Source organism: Rutilus rutilus (assembly GCF_951802725.1).
Source record: "Rutilus rutilus genome assembly, chromosome: 5".
In the NCBI taxonomy this organism is placed as follows: domain Eukaryota; kingdom Metazoa; phylum Chordata; class Actinopteri; order Cypriniformes; family Leuciscidae; genus Rutilus; species Rutilus rutilus.
Genome location: NC_140213.1, coordinates 43476854 through 43500541, shown reverse-complemented (window position 1 = coordinate 43500541; position 23688 = coordinate 43476854). Strand labels below are relative to the sequence as shown.

Genomic DNA, 23688 nt, shown 5'->3' with positions numbered 1-23688 from the left:
TGCAGTTAATATATATTACTATACTACAGTTATATTATATATATTACAGTTAATATATATATATGTTCCAGTTTTTTTTACATCTGGAATTTAACGTCAGAACCCACCTTACAAACACAACCAAGATAACAGCTGAGTGATGGTTGTGTCGTCTTGCCAAAAGAAGCGTGAATGACACTCAGCTGTTTAAATTCGGAGCTGTGTGGAGTAGACAAGTGAACGCCACGTACCTCTTATAACAAGCGTACTTGCCAAGTTACCATGGTAACCCTTGACAGACAGATAACATGCCCAATGACAGACCAACGCTTAAAAATCAAAGGAGGAAGCGCCACAGGTTCCTCCAATCACCAGAGCGAGGGGCGTGGCTATATCGTTTCCATTAAGGAACTGTGTTTAGCGCATATCAGGTAACGTTAAAACAAGTTGCAAATGATCTGTCAGAGCGATTATCTGTAAGGCTTGATCGAGACGAAGACAGCTACATCGAGAGAGTGTGTAAATACTACTCTCAGGGGATCATTTAGGGTAGGTGCTCACCTGTTGCGTCTTACAATATCAGCTGCTGTATTCTATTACAGTTGATGCTTAGAAACATATGGTGGGGTAATATTATAGTTTTGTGTTCAAAGAAAAAGAAGTTAAGAAATTCGCGCCATTTAGTACCTATGATTACCGATATGATTTCAGTCTGAACACATAATTTGGGTTTATTTGCTCGTAATTATTGAAAACGATGTCTTGCCTGTTACAGGCATAGGGAATGACAAGGTTTATCTAACACGTGCCAGTGACGTCACGCGTTGGTGTAGTTAAGCTCCCTTTAAAAACAAAAAAGATAATGACGTAAATGTTTTGTTTTAGTTTGTATTAAAAATAAGTTTGTATTTAGTTTGCATCACTTTACTAATGATGATGACACCTGCTGCTAGGGATAGTTCACCTAAAACTGAAAATTCTGTCATAATTTACTCAGCCTCAAGTTGTTCCAAACCTGTATGAGTTTCTTTCTTCTGCTGAACACAAAAGAAGATATTTTGAAGAATATGGGTAACCAAACAGTTGATGGGGAAAAGAATACTATGGAAGTCAATGGGGTCTACTGTTTGGTTTCCAGAATTTAGTTTTTAAAATGTCGTGTGTGTGTGTGTTCAGGAGAAGAAAGAATTTCATGCAGGTTTGGAACAATTTGAGAGCGAGTAAATTATGACAGAATTTACATTTTTGCATGAATCTTTAAAGTTGGTGAGACTTATATGTACAAAGCATATACATGCACTTATTCAGTCTACAAAGATATCAACATCAAAAATGACCTGTGACGTTCATGTGCTTTCCCAGATGTGGGGACCGTCGCACTGCTGCTTGATACTGTGTCTGTGGGCTTGTTTGGATGCACTGCCAGTTGCTGTGGATAAAACCAAAGTGAGCCCTCCAGTAGAGGAACTGGAGCCACCGAAAAGCGAAGTAAGTAATGTGATTTAATTTAAAAATAGTTTTTACCTTTATACTAGTAGTGTTTATACTAATGTGAGACGTGCTGGTCTATTGTTCGAATGGGTGTGACGCTTTTTGCTGACATACAGTTTGAAAACTTTTTGTAAGCATGTATTATATACAGTATAATGTGATGCTTACAATGAGGAGAAAGGGGTGTTTGACCGACACAGACTGGCTTTATTGCTCAGTCCTTTTTGCAAACGTTTATTATCCTGTGGGTTTAAAAAGATTTAGTTTTCCTGGTCTCCTCTGTACTTCAATGTGTACATCTAATTTAAATTCATTTAGGACACTGGATTGCACTATGATCGATATCTCAGAGAGGTTATTGACTTCCTGGAAAAGGACCCACATTTCAGAGAGAAACTTCATAACACAGACATGGAAGACATCAAGGTATTGCAGCACTTTATTTTCCAATTTTACTTTGCAGAGGTTAAATCAGATTGTCTAAACACCGCGTTGCTTACCTCTCACTCCCTATTTGGCGAAATCAGCAAGGAAAGCTGGCTAAAGAGTTGGACTTCGTCAGCCATCACGTGAGAACTAAACTTGATGAGCTAAAGAGGCAAGAAGTGAACAGACTGCGCACCCTAATCAAAGTCAAACAAGACATGAATGGAGAAAAAGGTAGCACGGGAATCTCTTTACAAGCACAACTGTTTTTGTTATTGCCTTGTCGCATATCGTGAAATGTCCTCCACCATCTCGTTTCTTTATTTACGGTCGGCAGGCTCGGAGAGCACAGATATGGGAAGATACAGAATGTGTTATCTGAGAGTGTCATTCATCAAACTCTCCATATCGCGGTTTACTTTATAGACCAGTAACTCTAGCCTGCTGCAAAGACAAGAAACAAATGAAAAATGAGATGCTTTCCGTTTCCCCCAAGGCACGGCAGTGGACCACCAAGCCCTTCTGAAACAGTTTGAGCATCTGAATCACATGAATCCACACACATTCGAGGTGGATGACTTGGATCGCCTCATTCAGTCGGTAGGGTCTAAATCAGACTTCCTGTTGGTTTCATTCTACATTCACTAATAAATGTCACACATTTGTGCTCGGGGCATAAAATTACATTTTTTGGCTGGTGAAAAATATCTGCCCATAAATATTTATTACTAGATTATCTACTTAAATGTGTTTTAACACAAAGATTTTATTGATTTCGCTGTTTCTCCTTCCGTATTTTTGACAAAAAAAATCACAGGTAATTTATCACAAGCAGCATCATATATCTCTCAGTGAAACTGCACCTGTCACAAAAACCTTTCAGTATTGTTCCTGTAGCTCAAACAGTACAGCATGATGCTAGCAACACCAAGGTTATGGGCTTGAATGCCATGGGATGTATGAACTGTGCATATTGACACACAAACCCACCTCCCCTCAATCACTTGTTACACTTGCTCTGGATGAATATTGTTGGTGTTACAGGGTTTAAATTTCGCCGAGATTGTGCTTATTGCGCATAATTTCTGCAGATTTTGTTCTCGCACACAAAGCGCACGCACATCACGCTGCATCTCAGTACTAAATTGAGTTATTTTTTGCTGCATTGCACTTAAACAGTCAAATACACACAAAATAATGTTAAAATGCCTGTCTTGGCGAGTTTTCACGTAAACACAGTCAGTTATGTTTTAAGAGAAAGAAATGCATGTGTAACAGTATAATGGATCCATGTGTCAGGTCTTAAAGTGACAGAAGCCTAATAAACCTGCTGCCAAATTATGCGATATTAAAAATATCTTTATGGCAGTTTTCCCCATTGTATCGATGTCAAAATTGTGGCCAGTGATAATGCTGAGTGGCTAGTAACTTTGGAAAACCACTAGCCACAGTTTCTGGTGAGCAAAAGAGTTAATGTCAAGCCCTGCACGAATGCAATACAAGTTGCTTTAGATATGAAAATGTAATGTAAATTTTGGTGGCTTAATGTGTCCAAGATTAATTTCTGATAATAGATAAAAAGAGAAACAAGACTTCTAACAAGGCTAGTAGCAAGTAGTCAAGTAGCAAGTTTTATTTGCCAAGTGCAATTTAAGATTACTTGGCAATTTGGGTGGAGATCTACACACACAGTGAGTTGTTGGTCTCCGCATCACACATTCACATTTTCCTTTCTACTTGTTTCCTTTTTTTTTCCTTTTTTTTTTAAGGCCACTAATGACCTGGAAAACTTTGACAAGGAGCGACACGAAGAGTTCAAGAAGTACGAGATGATGAAGGAACTCGAGCGGAGGGAACATCTTAAGACGCTGGATGAGGAAGCGCGCAAAAAAGAGGAGGAACACTACGAAGAGATGAAGAAGAAACATGCAGACCATCCCAAAATCAATCACCCTGTAAGCAAAAGACACACTTCTTAAACTACTGTTATAATCAAATAAGCCAGTTTGTGATATTGCTTAATTCTATTATCATTTTTTTTATTCTATTATAAATAGAAGCATTTTCACGAGTGGTCGGAACCCTTTCTATGTTTGGTGATGTTTAAAGTCGCTTAAGATGGAAATTCCCCCAATCTTTTTTCTAAATTCACGTTATTGATTTTATAGAGTGGTGCAGGAATGACATATTTTTGTAGGCCAAAACCTGGAAATGAGTTCGAATTTTAGCACTTCCGGTTCCATCTTCTTGATGTCAGTGGGTTTTTTTTTTTTAATGGATTTTTGGTTAAATGCTTGAAATAAAGTCTGTGGTGAACACAAGCTCAAGATATTTTCACGTTTTGTTCTACGATATAAAATACATCAGTAATATCCACTTTTACTTGTGGTGTAACGTGACTAAATGGGACTACAGAGGTTTTCTAGGACATTAAGTGTCATCAGCCGAACAGGTAAACTCATCTACTCAGTCGCTTTCACTGCCTCATTGCGTTTACTGTACAATCGCGCCCTTGCAAACTATCATAACTCGAACTTTCAGAGAAAATGTTTTAAAGACTGAAAGAGCTGTCGGAAACTTAAGCCGCCTTTCAACGGCACACGACATTCGCATACGATTGTCGCATTTCGCCCCCTAGTGGCAGTCGCACAGAACTTTGAAATTGGTCGTGACCCTCAATACATTTAAAATAAAAACATAGTATATTTTATAGAGCTAATCAATATAAATATTGTTTTCATAATTATAAAATAATTATTTCTGCCATAAGTATTAATAATCGTAATTTTACAGAAATAGCGTTTGCAGAATAACATTGAAGTGTTAAAATATAGGTAATTCTAGCTTTGCGCTCATAGTTTTGATTATACCTCACATACGGTCTAGCCGCAGAAGTTCAGATATTTCAACGCATCTGAAGCTTCCATTGGAAATGAATGACTTTCCGGTCCAGCGGCTGTCGTTTGTCGTGTGCAGTGGAAAGGCGGCTTTGGTGATGATGACGTTGAAGTCATGTGTAGTTTGTTTATAGCCCACGATTAGCTTTTGACTTCTGCCGATTGCATTTATGCTTCAAAATTCATAAGTTGTTCATTTCTGAAGATTAGCCTATCACAGACCAGACAGAAGTTTGTCACAGACCATATTTTCTGCAATAATCTTAAAGTCAACCCTATTGGGTTTTGGTCAAAGGAACCAGGGTTGGCCTACAAAAATGCTTCATCCCTGTACCATTCTATTGTGAACCATTTTTAATCAAAATATGATGAATGCAAGACTTCTCCAATCATTTCGTCCACATAAACCCCTCCTTTCTTACAAACGACTGCAAGTTCGCGTTCAGATCTGCCTCCGTCCAATCGAAAACCGATTTTCGATAATCCCTTTCACTTCATCAGAATATGAATGGTAAAGATCTGTCACTATTTCCGTTACACCGCATTTTTAAATGTTGGATAATTAAAGGTTTTGAGTAAACATTTAAAATATGTCATTGTTGAGGATTTGTTCTGTATAAATAGGGCAGTCAAGACCAGCTGAAAGAGGTCTGGCAGGAATCCGATGGATTGGATCCCAGTGAGTTTGAACCAAAGACGTTCTTCAATCTGCACGGTGAGATCATTGAGCTTCTCCGTTCTGAACACAGTAGATGATATCACTGCACGACTCTGACATCTGTTTGCTCTCACAGACACTAATGGAGATGGCTACTTCGATGAGCAGGAGCTCGAGGCGCTGTTTACCAAAGAGGTTCCACTTAATAACCTTTCCGTTCAGGGCTAACACAATAGTGAATCGTTGAGAATGACGTGGCTTTATGGGATGCTAAATCTGATGTTTGTCTCCACCGCGTTCAGCTAGAGAAGATCTATGATCCCGCACGTGAAGAGGATGACATGCAGGAAATGGAGGAGGACAGACTTCGTATGAGAGAGCATGTGATGAATGAGGTGGGAGCATCATAGCATGGGGATTGAATGTGCTAATGATATTATTTCAAAGATGTTTCACTTGTAATTATTTATTATGTATTGTCTGTCCATAGATTGACACTAACAGAGACAGGCTTGTTTCACTAGATGAATTTATAACTGCCACAGATAGGAAAGAATTTCAAGAGCCAGGTGGATGGGAGGTAATTTAACATTTGAAGTCAACATGAAATTCAAATCGACCCTATTTGTGAACTGTGTTTCATGATATCTACTGTTTGAAAGTTTGGGGTTAGGTTTTTTTTTTTTTTTTTTTTTTTAAAGAAATTAATACGTTTGTCACACATTTATTAAAGACATTTATAATGTTACAGATGAAATAAATGTTCTATAACTTTCTATTTATTAAAGAATGCTGAAATTCTTTTATTATTGTTTCCACAATTTTAAGCAGCACAGCTGTTTTCAATATTGATCATTAGAATTTTTCATATTAGCAAATTAGAATGATTTCTGAAGGATTGTGACTGAAGAAATGGGAATAAATTACATTTTAAAATGCACTACAATAGAAAAGTTATTTTAAATTATAATAATATTGCCATTTTACTGTAGATTTGACTTTTGACCAAATAAATGCAGCCTTGGTTGAACATAAAACGTAAAAAAAAAAAAATCTTACCGACCCTAAACTTTTGAGAGGTGGAGTAAAACTGTCTTTACATAAATGTCCTTTGTCTGCTTCCTCTCGAGACTCTGGAGCAGAATCCAGTCTACACGGAAGAAGAGTTGAGAGAGTTTGAGGAGCATCTCGCTCGAGAGGAGCACGACCTTAACCTGAAGACCAATGACCTGCTGAAACAGCGGGAGGAGCTGGAGAGACAACAGGACCAGCTTAACGCCAATAAAATGGAGCTACAGCAGGTAGAAGAGCGACACTAACTTGCACCCTGACACTGAGAGAGATATACGGGTTCCCACAGTCCTTGAAAATCTCGAAATATGAGGGAATTTCAAAAGTGTGATTTCCAGGCCTGGACAAGTCATGAGGGGCTTTTGCACCGGGTAGTTATAAGAACTACAGTTATTTAAAAATGGCGGATGTCGGTGTTTCGTATGGCATGCGTTCGTCCAATCTGTACATTTACATCACTGTTAGTTTCTATTGTGCTGGGTTAGACATAGAAGCTAATTTAGTCCCCCAAAAGGCGTTCCTAGAACTAAAACCGTTCCGTTCCTGTGGTGCGAACACGCCATAAAGCAGATACTTCCGCCAACGCTTATAGGGACTATGAAAATGTTCCCCCCGTGTGAAAGCCCCTATGGAAATTATATAAAAAATTCACGGAAAAGTCATGGATATTTTTTTTTTCAATGCCGAGTATATTTTTCTAGTTATTTTCAGTCCTGATAATGTGAATACAATCTCTATTAAAATCCTTTTCAGGTCATCAAAAATGAATTGAAAAGTCATGGAAATTAATCCGTCAGACACTTTTAAAATAAAAACGGAAAACTTTTTATGCATTTTGGCTGTTTATTTACACGAAAATAATTGCCTGAAAACGCACACTTTTGAAAACTGGTTTCAAAGAACACGTTTTTGAAAACTATACTGCTTTCGTCTCCATGTGAATTTGTGAAAACGGTGATGTCATGTGCATGCGTATTGCGTGTTCAGACTATAGGCACATAGTGTTTCTTTACAAAGTGACATCGCCAACTACTGGCCTGACAGCAGAATACAGCGCTTTCAGTCGTTTTAGCAGATCCGTGCGCACGGGGATCCTTTTGACAATGTTGTTGCCCATATGCAAAACTTTTCCGTTTGTAAGTACATCGTTGTGTAAACGTACCCTTAGAGATGTTGTTGCTATCTGACATGAGTACATTTTACAAAACCTGTCAAGAACATGTCTGGACAGGGCTGGACTGGCCATCGGGCATACCGGGCACTTTCCCGGTGGGCCGACGTGCTTTTTGGGCCGATACATCTCATACATAATTTTTTTTTTTTTTTTTTTACGGCCAATAAAATGTGTACATCGGCGGCCCATTCGTTTTGTTTTGTTTTGCTTAATTGGCGGCGCTGGGTTTGTGCCGGTGTAATGCATTGGTCAAAAAAAGTCAGTGTTAGTTTTTTTTTTCCTGACAGACCAGCCCATGAAACACGTAGATCAGCGGCCCATTGGTTCTTTTCTTGATTGACACTGGGCTGGCCCAATCACAACTTTAAACGAGTGAGCGAGCGTGCAGCAGTTTGAGTGTGTATCTGTCAAAATAGTCAGCGAGATGGAGAAGAAACGCAAGGAATGTGCAGAGAAATAGCGTGAAAAAAATAGAAACAGGCCCTACAAAACTATGAAAGTTTCCTTTATTTTTTAGTGCATTTGTTTTACAAAATATGCCTTTTACTGTCTTTGGATTAATATTATAACTATTATTATGTAGTAGGTGAAGTGTAAATAGACACTGTTTGAAATTTTGTTTTGTTTAATTTGCACACTGAATGTGGGTTGGAGCTTTTAATTTTGAACTCTCAAAAAAGTGCACCAGATTGATGAATTTAACATTAAAATGCACAAAATTTTCTTATGCCCCCAAACCCCGCTAGAAGGACAGAGGTCCACCCACCAGTTTTACCAAACATCCTGTGAGAAACACTGGTATTGCTATGCCAATGCAGCTTATAGCTTGTTTTAGGATTCATCACTGTGGAGTATAGTTCAACTGTATTAATAAATGTCAAATTTTGGGTGGTGAGACGATCCAAGAAAGGTGGGAAAAAGATGGGTGGTGTTTATGATCATATAGTGGGCCAGTCTGGGCCAAAATGCCAGGGCCGATTTTTATTTATTTATTTATTTATTTATTTATTTATTTTTTAAATACATACAAGAGATTGTATTTTGCTAACAGATGATTGAGCTTAATTTTAGGGCCATTAAGATGTTTGGCAATTTTTTTCAAATCAATTAAGCACCTGCACCCATTTAAAGCAACCTCGTTACCTTAATGGGGGAAGAAAAAGTTTTTTACAAATATATTCATAGTTATTTCCAATATCATTCAAAAGTTTAGGGACAGTAGAAGGACCGTTTATAAAGAAATTAATACTTTTATTAAGCAAAGTATTTAATGGCTGCTGCAAATTCAGCTTTGCCATTACAAGAATAAATTACATTTTCAAATATATTGAAAATTTCACAATACTACTTTCTTTTTGTTCAAATAAGCCTTGATGAGCATAAGAATCTTCTTTTAAAAGCATAAATAAATCTTACTGACCCCAAACTTTTGAATAAGTGACAAAACGTTTTGTAGCACTGCATTTACCTGATGCTGACATTCTTGTCACTAAACTATTCCCTTTTTAACCCTCAGAGAGTCTTCGTTTAGCAGTCACACTCAGTGCCTTCCCGGTCAGAAGTGACCGGACACCTAAAAATGAAACTTCCTCCATCCCAGTAAAAACCAATGCAATTTATTTTTGTTCTATAATATTTATTCTTTTTAATTTAGTATTTTGAGACAATTTGATTGAACTTATTAATATTTATGGAATATTTATAGTCCATTTTTTGCCATTTGAAAATAATGTTTTTTTTTTTTAATTATTATTATTTTTTATTTTATTTTTCTATGCGGTATTTTCAGTTAAAATAGAGACTAGGCTTTCAGAAAAAAAATAAAAATAAAAAAAATAAATCAATTTATTAAACATAAAATTAAATAAATCATGTTATTGCATGGGTTTACCACTAGATGCCTGTAATAGCTCTAAATGGAGATGCTTGTGAATTCTAGTTGTTTTTGGACCAAATTACTTACTTTTAAGATGTGGATTGATTGTATTTTTTTTTTAAATTGTCAAATAATACTTTTTGCCAAGGTTTATAACATTTTATTAATTATTATTTTAATAATTTTAATAATTATTATATTAATTATATATATATTTTAATTATAATTATTAATTATGTTATGTTTTTCACTCTTGATGTTTTAGAGTTTCACCCCTTCATTGCTGAGCACTTTTTTTCTGCATCGTGGCCGATTTGTAGAGAATTTTTGTGTTTTTGTCAATTTCCCATTCATTTCCTATGGGGGTCATTTTTGACCGAAGACCATGAGTGTGACTATTTTTTTTACGACCACTTAGCATTCTCGGATCATGACCTCAATTTTTTTCTGTGTTCACATTAGGGGTGTCGCAATATACCGGTATTGACGATAATCGTGATATTCAAAGCATGAAATATCGACATCGTGTTAATTTAGAGCAATACAATATACCGGTATTGGCGATATTGGCGTTTTCTAGACGCAGCGCTCGTCCGCGCCCGCGCAGCTAGAGTGAAACACTCTGTCCACACCCGAAAAAAGTAAGCTCGCCAGTATTAACAACAGAGTTCTTCGGCTTCAAAGAAAACAGCACCTTAGAGGTGGTCGCACACCGGACGAGAAGCGCAGCGCCACGTCTTTAAAATTCGAACACATTCTGTATGAGTGTAATGTTACACACACCGGACGAGAAGCACAGCGCGGTTCTATTCGGCGTCTGTCCGCAGCGCCCAGCAACGGCTCAAGACCTTGTTCAAAATCCTGCCGCGACACAGAGCGCAGAAAAAAGTGTTCAGATCACAGACTCAGCAACTATTGTATTTAATTGTACAGTATAATCATAACATAGTACAGACATTATCTCAATTCCATAATGTCCTTAAACATAATGATATTGCTGGCCATAAACTGAGAAAGTGCGTGTCCGGTGTGCAATACCTGGAGTTGTCATAGACGCGACGCGGCTATTATTTTACTAGTCATCATGGAAACGTGACATTAACTGTTAACAGGGGGTTTCTGTGTTCATATATTTAATAAAGGGTGATTATTTATATTAAGAATCCCGTTTTCTTTACTCATCTTATTTTTGTAGGCTATTTGTATTTGCACTTGATTTTTTTATTCAAATCTGCCATCTGCATGACTTTATTGGCACCAGTGCAACAACAGGTTTAAGAGCTTTTCAGTTCTTCAGGAAACCTTCAGACAGTGTTTGGCTTCAGTTTGAAACCAGATAAACTTCACATGCTTGTCTTCCTTCACAAAAATTTGCCATAGATTGAGTACGCAAGAAGTAAAAATGCATGTGCCTTGTGTTTATCAGTATCCTTATGTTTGTTGGGTAAAAAAGAAAAACTATATAAACAAAGTAAAAATTCATTTGACTGATAACACACCCCCCCCCCCCCCCCCCCCCCAATAGATTCTATAGATATCGCGATATATCGATATCGTGAATTATTTTGGCCACAATAACCGTGGTGTGAAAAACCTAACATCGTGACAGCCCTAAGTTCACATACCTAATGCCAGAAAAGTCACCAAGTTTCGTAACATTCCAATGAAGCTGTGATTTTTAAAAATTCAAAACAGATTTTTTGTAATCTGAATTTATTGGTGTGTATGTGTATAAAAGTGTGTTTCTATGTGTGTGTGTGTGTGTGGGTGTGAATTTTTTGCACTCTTGATGTTGTAGAGTGTCACCCCTTTACTGCGGTGTACTTTTTTTTAGAATCGTGGCCGATTTGTAGATTGTACAGACAAAAATTCAGAGAATTTTTGTGTTTTTGTAAATTTCCCATTCATTTCCTATGGGTCGGTCATTTTTGACCGAAGGCACTGAGTGTGACTATTTTTTTTACGACCACTTAGCATGCTCGGATCATGACCTCAATTTTTTTTTGCATACATATACCTAATGCCATAAAAGTCACCAAGTATCATAACCTTCCGATGAAGCTGTGATTTTTTAAAATTCAAAACAGAAATTTTTTCGGTCAGAAGTGACCGAAGACTCTCTGAGGGTTAAACATTAAAGTGAGGTACTGCCTCACCACAAAAACTTTCTAACATATTAATCTATTCTATTGATTATACACCTATTCAACCTATTTGTTTCCTTTAGGCGGTTCAGCACATGGAGCGGTTGAAAGTACAGAAAACAGAGACTCCAGTGCAGGCCAAAGGTCGGTGCAGCTCTTTTACATTTTTGGGGTCAACGTCCTATGCCTTGTCACAAGGAACAAAATATTGATTTTTCTATCATAATTTATCTTTGTTTTTTGTCAAATGCAGTTCCTTCTGCTGTGGAGATGCTGCCTGGGGACACTCGGCCTATGTCACAAGGTCACCAGCAAGACCTTCCTGCACATTTTTAGCAGCTCAAGCTCTTCTCTGTGTCTGTATTGTGTATGTCTGTTGTATGTAATGTAAAATATTTCCTTTCTCACATTCAAAAGAACCATTTACTGTCTCTTAGCAAATACATTGGCATTCCTTATCAAACACAAAACAATATTCTCCAAGCTTTAGTTACTGTATCCCAAAGTATGTAATCAGACAATCACACTTTTGTCTACAGTTTGTGAGGACAGGGATTGTACTTGAAACGTGTGTTTAGAGATGTTAACTATTTTAACTTTCCTAGTAAATTCTGATTTGCACAAACCTCATAGGATAAATCTGTGTTCATATTAAAAGCCCTACAATTCAGCATTCCTACTGTACCGCACTTCCAATACTAAACATACAGGTGTAAATAAAGGTGCAGAGAATAAAAAACACGTTAATATCCAACACAGGATAACTATAACAACATCATCACATACAAACTATAATTTAATTAAATACAGGCCAGATTGGCATTGTTTTGTAATACGTCTTTTTGCTTTAGCTTCAGTGTAAAGTCAATCCTAGATGTACAAAGTTTCTTAAAATTGATTTAAAACAAAATAAATCACAAGTGACAATTTTTTTTTTTACAGAAATCCAATTAATCATAAAATTGTGCATTCATGAGGCAATTTTGGCTTTGTTTGTTTCCTTTGTGAGTGTAAAAAAGTGACTGTGCTGTACATTTCTTTAAAATATAATTAAATTATCTCAGCTCCACCAATTATGTGCTTTGATGATTATTACCACTTTGTGTTTTTAAATACGATTGTAAACTTCCACTTAAACCAGAGCTTGTTTTTTGCCATAGGTATCATTGAACCTTGATAAAAGGTAATCAAATGAATTAATAGGAGGATATTTATCGGATCCATCGCAGCATGAAATGATGGCTTCATCATCAGGCTGGACAAAGAAAGCCAAAGACTGGCGTGTGCTGGAGTCTCCTGCAGGGGGCAGCAACACCCTGTGAGCCTGAGGGGTCAATCATAGAGAAGAGTTCAACAGTGCAATAGACTGCATTAGTGCCTGCCTACTTTTCAGCGGAGTTGGTTCCGGAATTATTATATTATTAAATTATTAATTATAATTTGTTTGGCCAGACAAGGCCTGCCGTTGAAATTATATTGAGGGAGACCGACTCGATTCCTTTATTCATGGTGCTTCATAGGAGTGAATCTTCTGTAGAGCTCTATTTGTCAATTTTTGCACAACATCATGGGTAATGTAGTTTTCCACCGAGAATTCCACTGTTAAACAATTATTTTAGAAATAAGAAATTAAGTGAATAAGGTAAAGATTGCTTCAACAAAAGCAAATATCATTGCTCATGACAGGTCTGTCTTGTTGTGAGAACAGACCTCTGGTCAAAGACTTTATGAATGTAATTGACTCTTTTAACCTTATGCAGTCTGTTCGGGAGCCCACGCATGAAAAGGGTCATATTTTGGATCTTGTGCTGTCATATGGGCTGGACATACAGATAACTGAGATCGGCCACACACTTCTATCTGACCATTTACCTGTTCTATTCTCCATCTCTGTGCCTGCTCCCTCTCTAAGCGCAGCTCCTCTGCGTCGTCTTCGTGTTTTTAATTCTGGAACTCCACAGTTGTTTTGTGATATTTTTAAAGACTCTTTTTTATACTCTCTGGATGATCTTAATGACCGCAGTGTGGATGAATGCATAGCAATGTTTGATTCTCTCTGTACTAAGATTTTAGATTCGATTGCACCCATGACTTTAAAGCGCATAAAGCCACAGAAGGAGCCCTGGCTGAATGAGTCCACTCGTACACTTAGGCGCACATGTAGACAGGCGGAGAGAAAATGGAAAAAGGACAATCTTCAAATTTCTAGGGAACTCCTTCAGGACAGTCTTATTAATTATCAGCAGGCTGTAAAAACGGCAAAAACTGAATATTTCTCCTCACTTGTGTCAAAAAATGCTCATAAGCCTCAGGTTCTTTTTAATGTATTTGATTCACTAGTGAACTCTGGTGATGTTGTCTGTATGGAGCCTTCTTCTAGCTTCTGTGAGGCTTTTCTGCAGTTTTTTACAGACAAGATTTCTGCTATTAGAATCCCACTCTCTCGGTCTGCTCAGGTCCCCTCAGCTCCTTTAGCAAGCACAGCTGTCTTTGACAGTTTTGAACCGGTCTCTCTCTCTGAACTGAATGAGATAGTTGCACATTTACGCCCTGCTAACTGTCAAACTGATAGTATTCCATCATGTCTGTTTAAGGAGGTCTTCTGTTCGGTGGATTCTTTTATTTTGAAATTTATTAATTTGTGTCTAAGTTCTGGCTGCGTTCCATCCTCCTTTAAACATGCCATAGTTCAGCCTCTTCTGAAGAAGAAGAACTTAGACCCTCTGGTTTTGTCTAATTTTAGACCTATTTCTAAGCTCCCTTTTATTTCAAAGGTTTTAGAAAGAGCTGTGTTAATTCAGGTCCAAGAATTTTTAAAAACAGCTGATGTTTATGAACAGTTTCAGTCTGGTTTTAGGTCTCGTCACAGCACGGAGACTGCTCTTTTAAAAGTTTTTAATGATCTGTTCTTACACCTTGATACTGGCAACTGTGCCATTCTAATTCTGCTTGATTTGACTGCAGCCTTCGACACAGTTGATCATAAAATTCTTCTGTGGCGCTTAGAGCACTGTGTTGGCTTAAAAGGCACTGTCCTACAGTGGTTTGAGTCGTATTTAACAGACAGATCAATTTCTGTACAAATGGGACAGTTTTCCTCCTCAGTGGCCCCTCTGACCTGTGGGGTACCGCAGGGGTCGGTTCTGGGTCCACTCCTGTTCACCCTGTATATGCTACCTTTGGGATTCATTTTCAGGAAGCATGGCATCTCCTTCCACTGCTTCGCTGATGATGTGCAGGTGTATCTACCGCTAAAGGTTCCAGCTAAAGAATCTTTGCAGGCTGTGATAAACTGCATGAGCGATATTAAGACATGGATGGACCAAAACTTTTTAAAACTTAATGAGAATAAAACGGAGGTTGTCTTGTTTGGTCGTCCAGAGTTGGTTCAGGTTCTTACCAGCTCCCTTGGCCAACTAGCACCTCACTTAAGATCCCATGCCAGGAATCTTGGAGTGATTGTCGACAGTGCTTTTAAACTGGATAAGCAGGTTAGTGCTGTGGTTAAGGCAAGCTTTTTTCAGCTTAGACTGATAGCTAAAGTCAAACCGTATCTGAGACAGGCTGACCTCATGTTTTTATTACCTCTCGCCTGGATTACTGTAACTCCTTGTATACAGGCATTGGGAAGTCTGAGCTCTATCGTCTGCAGCTTGTACAGAATGCAGCAGCTCGCCTTTTAAGTGGCAGGAAGAAGCGGGAGCACATTACTCCAGTGCTCTCATCGCTTCACTGGCTTCCAGTAAAGTATCGGATTGATTTTAAGGTTATTTTATTTGTTTTTAAATGTATTAATGGGATAGCCCCAGAGTACCTTACAGACCTTGTCAGGTTGCATAGGCCTTCCAGAGACCTCCGTTCAGCCAGTCTGATGGTCCTGGAGGTTCCTAGATCTAGACTGAGATCCAGTGGTGATCGAGCCTTCTCAGTGGCAGCTCCCACTCTCTGGAACTCACTGCCTGTAGCTGTGCGGACTGCTAGTAGCCTGTCCACTTTTAAATCATTGCTGAAGACTCATTTGTTTGAAGTAGCTTTTGGCACAGGGGAGCCGCCTTGATGAATGTTGTATTATATGTGTACCTTTATTCTTAGTATTTTGTTATTTCATTGTTTTTTATGTATCAGTGTGTGACTAATATTTTTGTGTATATTTTACTGTGAAGTACTTTGGTAGGCCCTTGGCCTTGGAAATGTGCTATATAAATAAATGTGACATTGACATTGACATTGACATTTAGAGGTGAGGTAGGCAATATTTTTTTTTATAAACATTTTGTTATACTGGTTAAAACTCTCTTCACATCCTGAGAGCAACCATTTTTATTTAAACATGTACATATATCTTCTGTGGAAGTCTCAGGACTAACTTTTCTTTTTTTTTTAAGACAAAGTTTGAATTTAAACCACTGTTTTTATTTATGTATCCACATTATTAAGGCAAACAACTAATTATATTAGTTTTAGCAGTCAAAAATAAAAAGTAGACAAAAATATATTCTTTATGTCTTATATTAAGATAAAAAAGTATATTTATAAAAATAAAAATTATTTTTGAATAAGTGCAAGTTTTCCTACATCTTGAAACTTTTAGTTTTATAAATGAGGGTAATCTTTGAAGGATGAACAAATAATGTTTTGGTCATCACATTAAAAATAACATTTAAATATGATGATATTTGAGTTTTGAAGTGCTGGAAAAAGATGTGCGATGTACTGGAAAGCATTTTACTAGTCCTGCCAAACTTCCATGGTTACAGTTAGTGTTGCTACATTAAATCCATGGTGAACGTTGCTGATCTGTGGACTTAAAGTCTATAACTAGTTCATTCATGGTACAATGTTTCTCCTGGTTTCCACATCAGCGCTGTTTGATCCGGGATCTCGTGCTTTCAAAGCTAGCTTGCTATTGCTAGCCGCTCTGAAATTGCCTACCCTACTTTTAAAGGTTTATACAGTAGGTTATCGTCAAAAATCAATTTCCCTTTGGAGAAAATGGGGAGTTTTTACTTTCGGAACCCAACAGTTTTAAAAACTATTAAACTATTAAATGAAATGCCTTATAAAGAAAAGAAACTTACCGCAGACACGTACACGTCGCTGGTCCACCTTTGCATCAGGTCTGCTATGTTAATCAGAACTGTTCCAGGAATGCTTGGGGCCGAAACGTATTCACCAGCCCTGTTCAGAACCTGGAGAAAACACAGAGACATGCAGAGCCAAACATACTGTCACATGCATCCGTAATGATAGAGGACAACATTAAACATGGTAAAAAAAAAATATATATATATATATATTGGTATTCACCTGCAGTCCACTCTCTGGGCTTTGGAAGAGCAGAGTGATGCTCCCATAATCCGAGTGTTCACCACAGCGCAGCTGATTTTCCTTCACACGTGTGCTGTTCACCGGAGGGTAGTACAGAGACCGGAGTGTGGTTGCATTCACAGCACCTTAAAACAAACCACAGCATAAAGGTGTTTATGAGCCATTGACTCACTGGGAGGAAGAAGTAGTGCATACTTGTACTTACTTCCAATATGCTTATGTGCGTTGAGGAAGACTTCTGGTTCCATATCCAACCCAAGAGCCATCAGTTGGAGCACTCGGAGAGAGAGATCCTTACAGCGCAGGAAAAATGATACATGGACATCTCGAAAATCCTCTACTCCTTCTGAAGGCCAATTCTGAGCACATGGAGAATGGAGGATTATAAAGTTTACAATCACGAATATTAGGGATATATTTTCTTAATGTTAATGCTAAATATATTTGTCCCTCTCATTTCATAGGTTTGTGTGTGTGTGTGTGTGTGTGTGTGTGTGTGTGTGTGTGTGTGTGTGTGTGTGTGTGTGTATTTTTTTTTACCATCATGTTGTCCCTTAGGGGATAAATATGAAACGAACATACAAAACCAAGGCTGCATCCGAAATTGCATACTCCCCTACTATCAGTGTTGGATAAGTTACTTTAAAAAAGTAATTAGTTATAGTTAGCCTACTAGTTACTTCCCACAAAAAGTAACTGAGTTACATCATTACAAATGTAACTAATTACTAGGGAAAGTAACTATTGTGTTACTTTAAATATGTGAAATAACTTGGATACCCCCAATATTAAATATGTTAAATGAATGAAATAGCCACTAAATAGAATAAATTATTATTATAAAACATTGTACTCTAATCTACACTATTTTAATTTTGCTGTGGGACAATGTGCGAGACACCTATTAACTTAAATATTAAAATATTATCATTACTATAGTGGAACAACAAAACACAATAGATGGTTTAGAACTTCAATATGTATTGCACAGACCACAACCGGCCAACAAATAAGTCTAAAAATAAATTATGCTTCTTAAGAAATGTACCAAAAATAAATAAATAGTAATAAAAAATATACATCCTACACATACACTCTTTGTAGTGCAAATTAAAATTATAAAACACACACACCTTTACAACTGGTAGACATACTGTATAGCCTAACTGAAGTATTTTCTTCCTCAATAGTAAAAAAGTGCTCTCAATATAATACTGAACAATGTACCAATATAAATAATAATAATAAAAGATAATACTTTTGTGTTTTATTTTTATAACCTACAGAGAACGTCATCATCGGTTTTAAGCCCAATTCTAGGCGTGTTTGCCGTTTTATTTTATACCCATGTAAACTAATTAAAACGTTGCAGATGATACCAATATGCTACAGAGATTATTCTAATGCTGAAATGTGTGATTTATTTATAAACAAATTAGTCTATATTATGCTCGGACTGAGTCGGACACACTCGGTCTCTCTCGCGCAATGTCGAGCGCGCTCTCGGAAACACTCGGTCTCTCTCGCGCACTGTCGAGCGCGCTCTCGGAAACACTCGGTCTCTCTCGCGCACTGTCGAGCGCGCTCGCGGCTTTCGCATACTGATTTTATTGTCAGTAACGGTAACGGCGTTGTAACGGAGGAAACAGTAATTAGTTTGATCAACGTTACTCTCGTTACTGGAAAAAGTAACGCCGTTTATTTATAATGCCATATTCCCATCTCTGCCTACTATATAGTGATAAGAGTAGGCTAGTAGGCTATGTCCAAATTCACAGTAGCCTAGCCTACTCATAAAAGAGTAAGCAAAAGGTAGCCTACCTGGATGACACATGGACCCTTTACTATCTCATGAGGCCATAGGAGAGTGGCCAATGTAGTACGTTCAGATTACATTCATACAACACACACATTCAAACTATAGATCATACATTTTTAGAGGTTGCACAAAAAAAAAAAAGAGAGAGATGAGAAGAAATAGGTTTTTACGTTATCCGCGCTCAAAGATGTTAAATTATACGCCTCCTTCAGATCACCGGGACGGCGTTGATTCAGACTGTGAAATGACAGGATTTAGAACCGTTAAAATGTTTGTCCATCATTCGTGAGTTTTACAGTAGGCTAATGCTTCTGAATGTAGAGAATGACGTGCATTTCATTTTCTACCGCAATCCAGCCATGAAACTCATTACATGAGAAACTTCCCCTGCTGAAAGGCTTCTTCATGTCTTCTGGCAAACAGAAGAACTTCTTTGAAACATGCATGACTTTTTCCACCTAAAACAGTGAACAGAGAAATAATAGACAGCCCACAAACAATAGCCCTTTAGAACTTCTCTTAAGTAACAACTTACAAGAATGTAAAAAAATAAATAAATTCACAAACCTCTTCCTGATTTATGCCCGTGTTTTTCAGATAAACAAATCCCACCTCGGTAAAGGCCTTTCTCAATTCTTTACTTAACTTTTCCAAGTTAGCAACCGATACATTGGCCTTTCCCAGTTCGTAGACACTGAAATCCAAGACAGGTAACCCCATTCTTTCCCTTGAGACAACAAAACTTCTATTAAAATTCTTTCGAAAATCCGTAAGAAATGTGGCAAGGATCTTCGCTTCTTTGATCAATGCAGTGCAGTCCGTTATTGAACAGTTGTTGAGCAATGCAAGAAAATAAAGATCCACCAATGAATGACCAAACATCGGTGTACAAAGATCACTGAATATCGGCTTATTCTCAACGTGCTACTGTTTTGCAGTGAGTGCAAAAAAAATCTCGAAATATTAGGGAAATTCAAAAGTGTGATGACCAGTCATGGGGGGCTTTTGCACCGGGTAGTTATAAGCATAGATATCATATAATAAAGGCTAGATGTCTCGTGCGCGCTGCTGGCCAATGGAGGTCGACGTCCGCACGTGGCGGCCATCTTGCCACAGGCAGCTCGCTCACTCGGAACGTTTTAATGCTGCATGTACTTTTAAAAAAAACATAACTTGCTCAATTTTCTACCGATTTTCAAACGGTTTGGTTTGTTATAGCCTAAACGTTAGAGATGTAGTTATGACACTGCATACATATGAATAATTATAACCATGGACTTCCATATGATGGCTAATTATAGCCACGTTAGTAGGCCTAACGTTTGTAAGAAACCAAACCGTTTGTAAATCCGTCAAAATTTCAGCGAGATAAGAGTATTTGTGTTCGTGCTGATCACTCATCTTACATCAGGTACCACAGAGCCCGCCAGAAAGCCTGCCTGTGACAAGATGGCCGCCGGTGATGCCGTTCGAGACTCCCTCGAAGACATCTAGCCTTATATGGATATCTATGGTTATAAGAACTAGTTAGTTAAAAATGGCGGATGCCGGTGTTTTGTATGGCATGCGTTCGTCCAATCAGTGTACACTTATGTCACTGGTAGTTTCTATTGTGCTGGGTTAGACCTAGAAGCTAATTTAGTCCCCCATAAGGCGTTCCTAGAACTAAAACCATTCCTAGAACTGTTCCTTCAGCTTTCCTGTACCTCAAACAATAGGCGTTCAATCATGGCGTTCGATTCCCAGGGAAAGCAAGAACTGATGTAATAATGTGTACCTTGAAATGCAATGTAAGTCGCTTTGGATAAAAGCGTCTGCCAAATGCATAAATGTAAATGTAAAACCGTTCCCAGTTCCTGCGGTGCGAACAGGCCATCAAGCGGTACTTCCGCCAACGGTTATATGAACTATGAAAATGTTCCTCCCATGTGAAAGCCCCTATGGAAATTATATAAAAAATTCACGGAAAAGTCATGGATATTTCTTTGTTCAGTGCTGAGTGTATTTTTCAAGTTATTTTCAGTCCTGATGATTTGAATACAATTTCTATTAAAATCCTTTTCAGGTCATCAAAAATGACTGTAAAAGTTATGGGAAATGAATCCGTTTTAAAATAAAACCGGAAAACTTTTTATGCATTTTGGCTGTTTATTTACATGAAAATAATTGCCTGAAAACGCAAACTTTTGAAAACTGGTTTCAAAGCACACGGTTTTGAAAACTATACTGTTTTCGTCTCCATGATAACTACAAAACGTGAATTTGTGAAACCGGTGATGTCATGTGCATGCGTATCACGTGTTCAGACTATACGTTAGGCTTGTTTGAGATGAGCAAAATCTGCGCAGAACCGATCACCAGGATCACCGCGAGATGCATGCCGGTTAGAAATGTGTCCTAGAGGTGTGTTGCGGACGTGTCGGATTCTGCAGTCGAGCGCAGTTGCTCTCCACCAACTGCGCTGATCAAAAGCATGATGGGAAACGACTTGCTGACGACACAGCTTAATGCTCATTGGTTTAAAGGGGTCATATAATGGCACATGCACTTTTACAAGTTGATTGTACTGAAATGTGTTTTGCCAGTGCCTGTACACAACCATCATAAAATGATAAAAATCCATCCAGTGTTTTTTTTTTAATCTCCTTATATGTTTTACCCAAGTGACGTCACACGGTCGGACGCCCCTCCCACGATTGTTGATTGACAGCAGCGTTTCAACACAGACCTGCCCTCGCTCGTGAGCGAGCTGTCTGTCATCATAGTCCGCGTGGTCATAGTTGATACGCTGGAGCACTGTCTATGAGCAGAATGGCGTCTAAGCGATTGTGGTGTTCTGTTCTTGGGTGTAAGCAGTCATTTTGATGTTCCTAAATCCGAAACGCAGTGGCTGAGTTTTGTTTTCGAAGGGAATATTCCCCACGATCAACAGCAATGCTTTCATGTTTGTGCGAATCATTTCACTCACCAGACTGCTTTACAAACGAGGGTCAGTATAAAGCTGATTTTGCTAAGAAGCTGCTCCTGAAAAAAGATCGGTACCAACTATTCGTGTTCCAGCTGCACCTCCAGAAGAAGAAGTGAGTGTAACGTTTTATTAACCTTTATATTAATATTTATATTAATCTTTGCAAATCGCTAGCACGCTTCACGATGAATGCGGCTATTTTTACACTCAGAGTACATTACGGCATGTTTTCTATGTACGACGTTCTCAATATAATTCATAATCCCACATTTATAATGAACAACGCGTTATGGTTATTGTGTTATTATTTCAAATGGTGTATACACAGAACAGAGGGGCGGGGTGAGCAAAGCTCATTATCATTTAAAGACACATGCACTTAAACGGCGTGCTGAAAAATGAGCTGTTTTTGACCAGGTAAAATGAGTGTTTTCTTACAATACTAATGAGAATTTTTAATTAAAGTGTATTACAAACTTTTAATTTAGACCCTAAAGAATCATATTAGCTTGTACAAAAATGGCATTATATGACCCCTTTAAACAACCGTGTATTGTTCTTTTTTAAACTGTTTGATTTTAAAACTCTGATCTCATGTTTTTATGTGTATAAATTATGTGTTAGTATTCCCAAACTCTCTGACAGTGTGATCTATGGGTTATTTGATTGTTGTCATATTTATAAAAATATATAGGCCTATAAAACATGTCTGTAATTAAAGTAAAAATGATTGAGAAACACGTCTTTGGTATGTAATTAAATGGGTGTCTTGGTCATTAATTATTTTCATATAAAAGCAACAGAACTTAAATTACATCCAGTTTATTAGCAACACTGTGCACGAGCGTGAATCCCGCGATATCCATCTTTGATCTCACAGGTCCACTGCGAGAAGAGAGATCTGTCCGTCTTGCATGCGCTTTTTTCACTCCTCCCCTCACTGCAGCCGCATTTACATTTTTTGAATATATAAAAAAATTCACAATACTACTTTATTTTTTCATCAAATAAATGCAGCCTTGGTGAGCATAAGAGTCTTCTTTAAAAGGCATTAATCTTACCGACCCCAAAAATTTGATTGAGTGATAAAACGTTTTGTTGCACTGCATTTACCTGATGCTGACATTCTTCTCATTATAAACTATTCCCTTTTTAAGGGAATAACAGAAATGTCTTCAAGCTAGTACTGCCTCGCTGCTAAAAAACGTTCTAACAAATTAATCTCATTGTATTGATTACTCATCATTTAACCTCTTTGTTTCCTTTAGGCGGTTCAGCACATGGAGCGGTTGAAAGTACAGAAAACAGAGACTCCAGTGCAGGCCAAAGGTCGGTGCAGCTCTTTTACATTTTTGGGGTCAACGTCCTATGCCTTGTCACAAGGAACAAAATATTGATTTTTCTATCATAATTTATCTTTGTTTTTTGGCAAATGCAGTTCCTTCTGCTGTGGAGATGCTGCCTGGGGACACTCGGCCGTTGTCACAAGGTCACCAGCAAGACCTTCCTGCACATTTTTAGCAGCTCAAGCTCTTCTCTGTGTCTGTATTGTGTATGTCTGTTGTATGTAATGTAAAATATTTCCTTTCTCACATTCAAAAGAACCATTTACTGTCTCTTAGCAAATACATTGGCATTCCTTATTATCAAACACAAAACAATATTCACCAAACTTTAGTTATTGTATCCCAAAGTATGTAATCAGACAATCACACTTTTGTCTACAGTTTGTGAGGACAGGGATTGTACTTGAAACGTGTGTTTAGAGATGTTAACTATTTTAATTTTCCATAAATTTCATGTCTGATTTGAACAAACCTCAGAAGATAAATCTCTCTTCATATTTAGTCATATTAA

The 23688-nt window shown here is 37.8% G+C and overlaps 2 protein-coding genes across 2 annotated transcripts; one reads left to right on the top strand and one right to left on the bottom strand.

Annotated features, from left to right (window-relative positions):
* Positions 1 to 339: 339 nt before the first annotated feature.
* nucb2b (nucleobindin 2b) lies at positions 340 to 12789 on the top strand. Its single transcript, XM_084408806.1, has 13 exons — positions 340 to 528; positions 1342 to 1467; positions 1789 to 1896; positions 1998 to 2130; positions 2393 to 2496; positions 3666 to 3851; positions 5418 to 5508; positions 5588 to 5646; positions 5754 to 5846; positions 5942 to 6031; positions 6582 to 6752; positions 11800 to 11860; positions 11970 to 12789. Exons 2-13 carry the CDS (start codon positions 1342 to 1344, stop codon positions 12050 to 12052), a joined length of 1305 nt encoding a protein of 434 aa, XP_084264932.1. The 5' UTR covers positions 340 to 528; the 3' UTR covers positions 12053 to 12789.
* A 59-nt stretch (positions 12790 to 12848) lies between these two features.
* LOC311290369 (uncharacterized protein) lies at positions 12849 to 19598 on the bottom strand (the record flags this gene model as incomplete). Its single annotated transcript, XM_084408808.1, has 7 exons — positions 19431 to 19598; positions 19197 to 19321; positions 19034 to 19100; positions 17250 to 17403; positions 17024 to 17169; positions 16795 to 16905; positions 12849 to 13040 (listed from the first exon to the last, which is right to left on the bottom strand). The coding sequence occupies exons 1-7, from the start codon at positions 19581 to 19583 to the stop codon at positions 12849 to 12851; spliced, it is 948 nt and encodes a 315-aa protein (XP_084264934.1). The 5' UTR covers positions 19584 to 19598.
* Positions 19599 to 23688: the final 4090 nt, after the last annotated feature.

Excerpts from the sequence above, each read along its gene's own strand:
- nucb2b (XM_084408806.1), top strand. The coding sequence starts at position 1,342 with ATGTGGGGACCGTCGCACTGCTGCTTGATACTGTGTCTGTGGGCTTGT. Across the intron at positions 2,497-3,665 it reads TGGATCGCCTCATTCAGTCG|GCCACTAATGACCTGGAAAA; the intron begins GTAGGGTCTAAA and ends TTTTTTTTTAAG. Across the intron at positions 5,847-5,941 it reads GAGAGCATGTGATGAATGAG|ATTGACACTAACAGAGACAG; the intron begins GTGGGAGCATCA and ends GTCTGTCCATAG.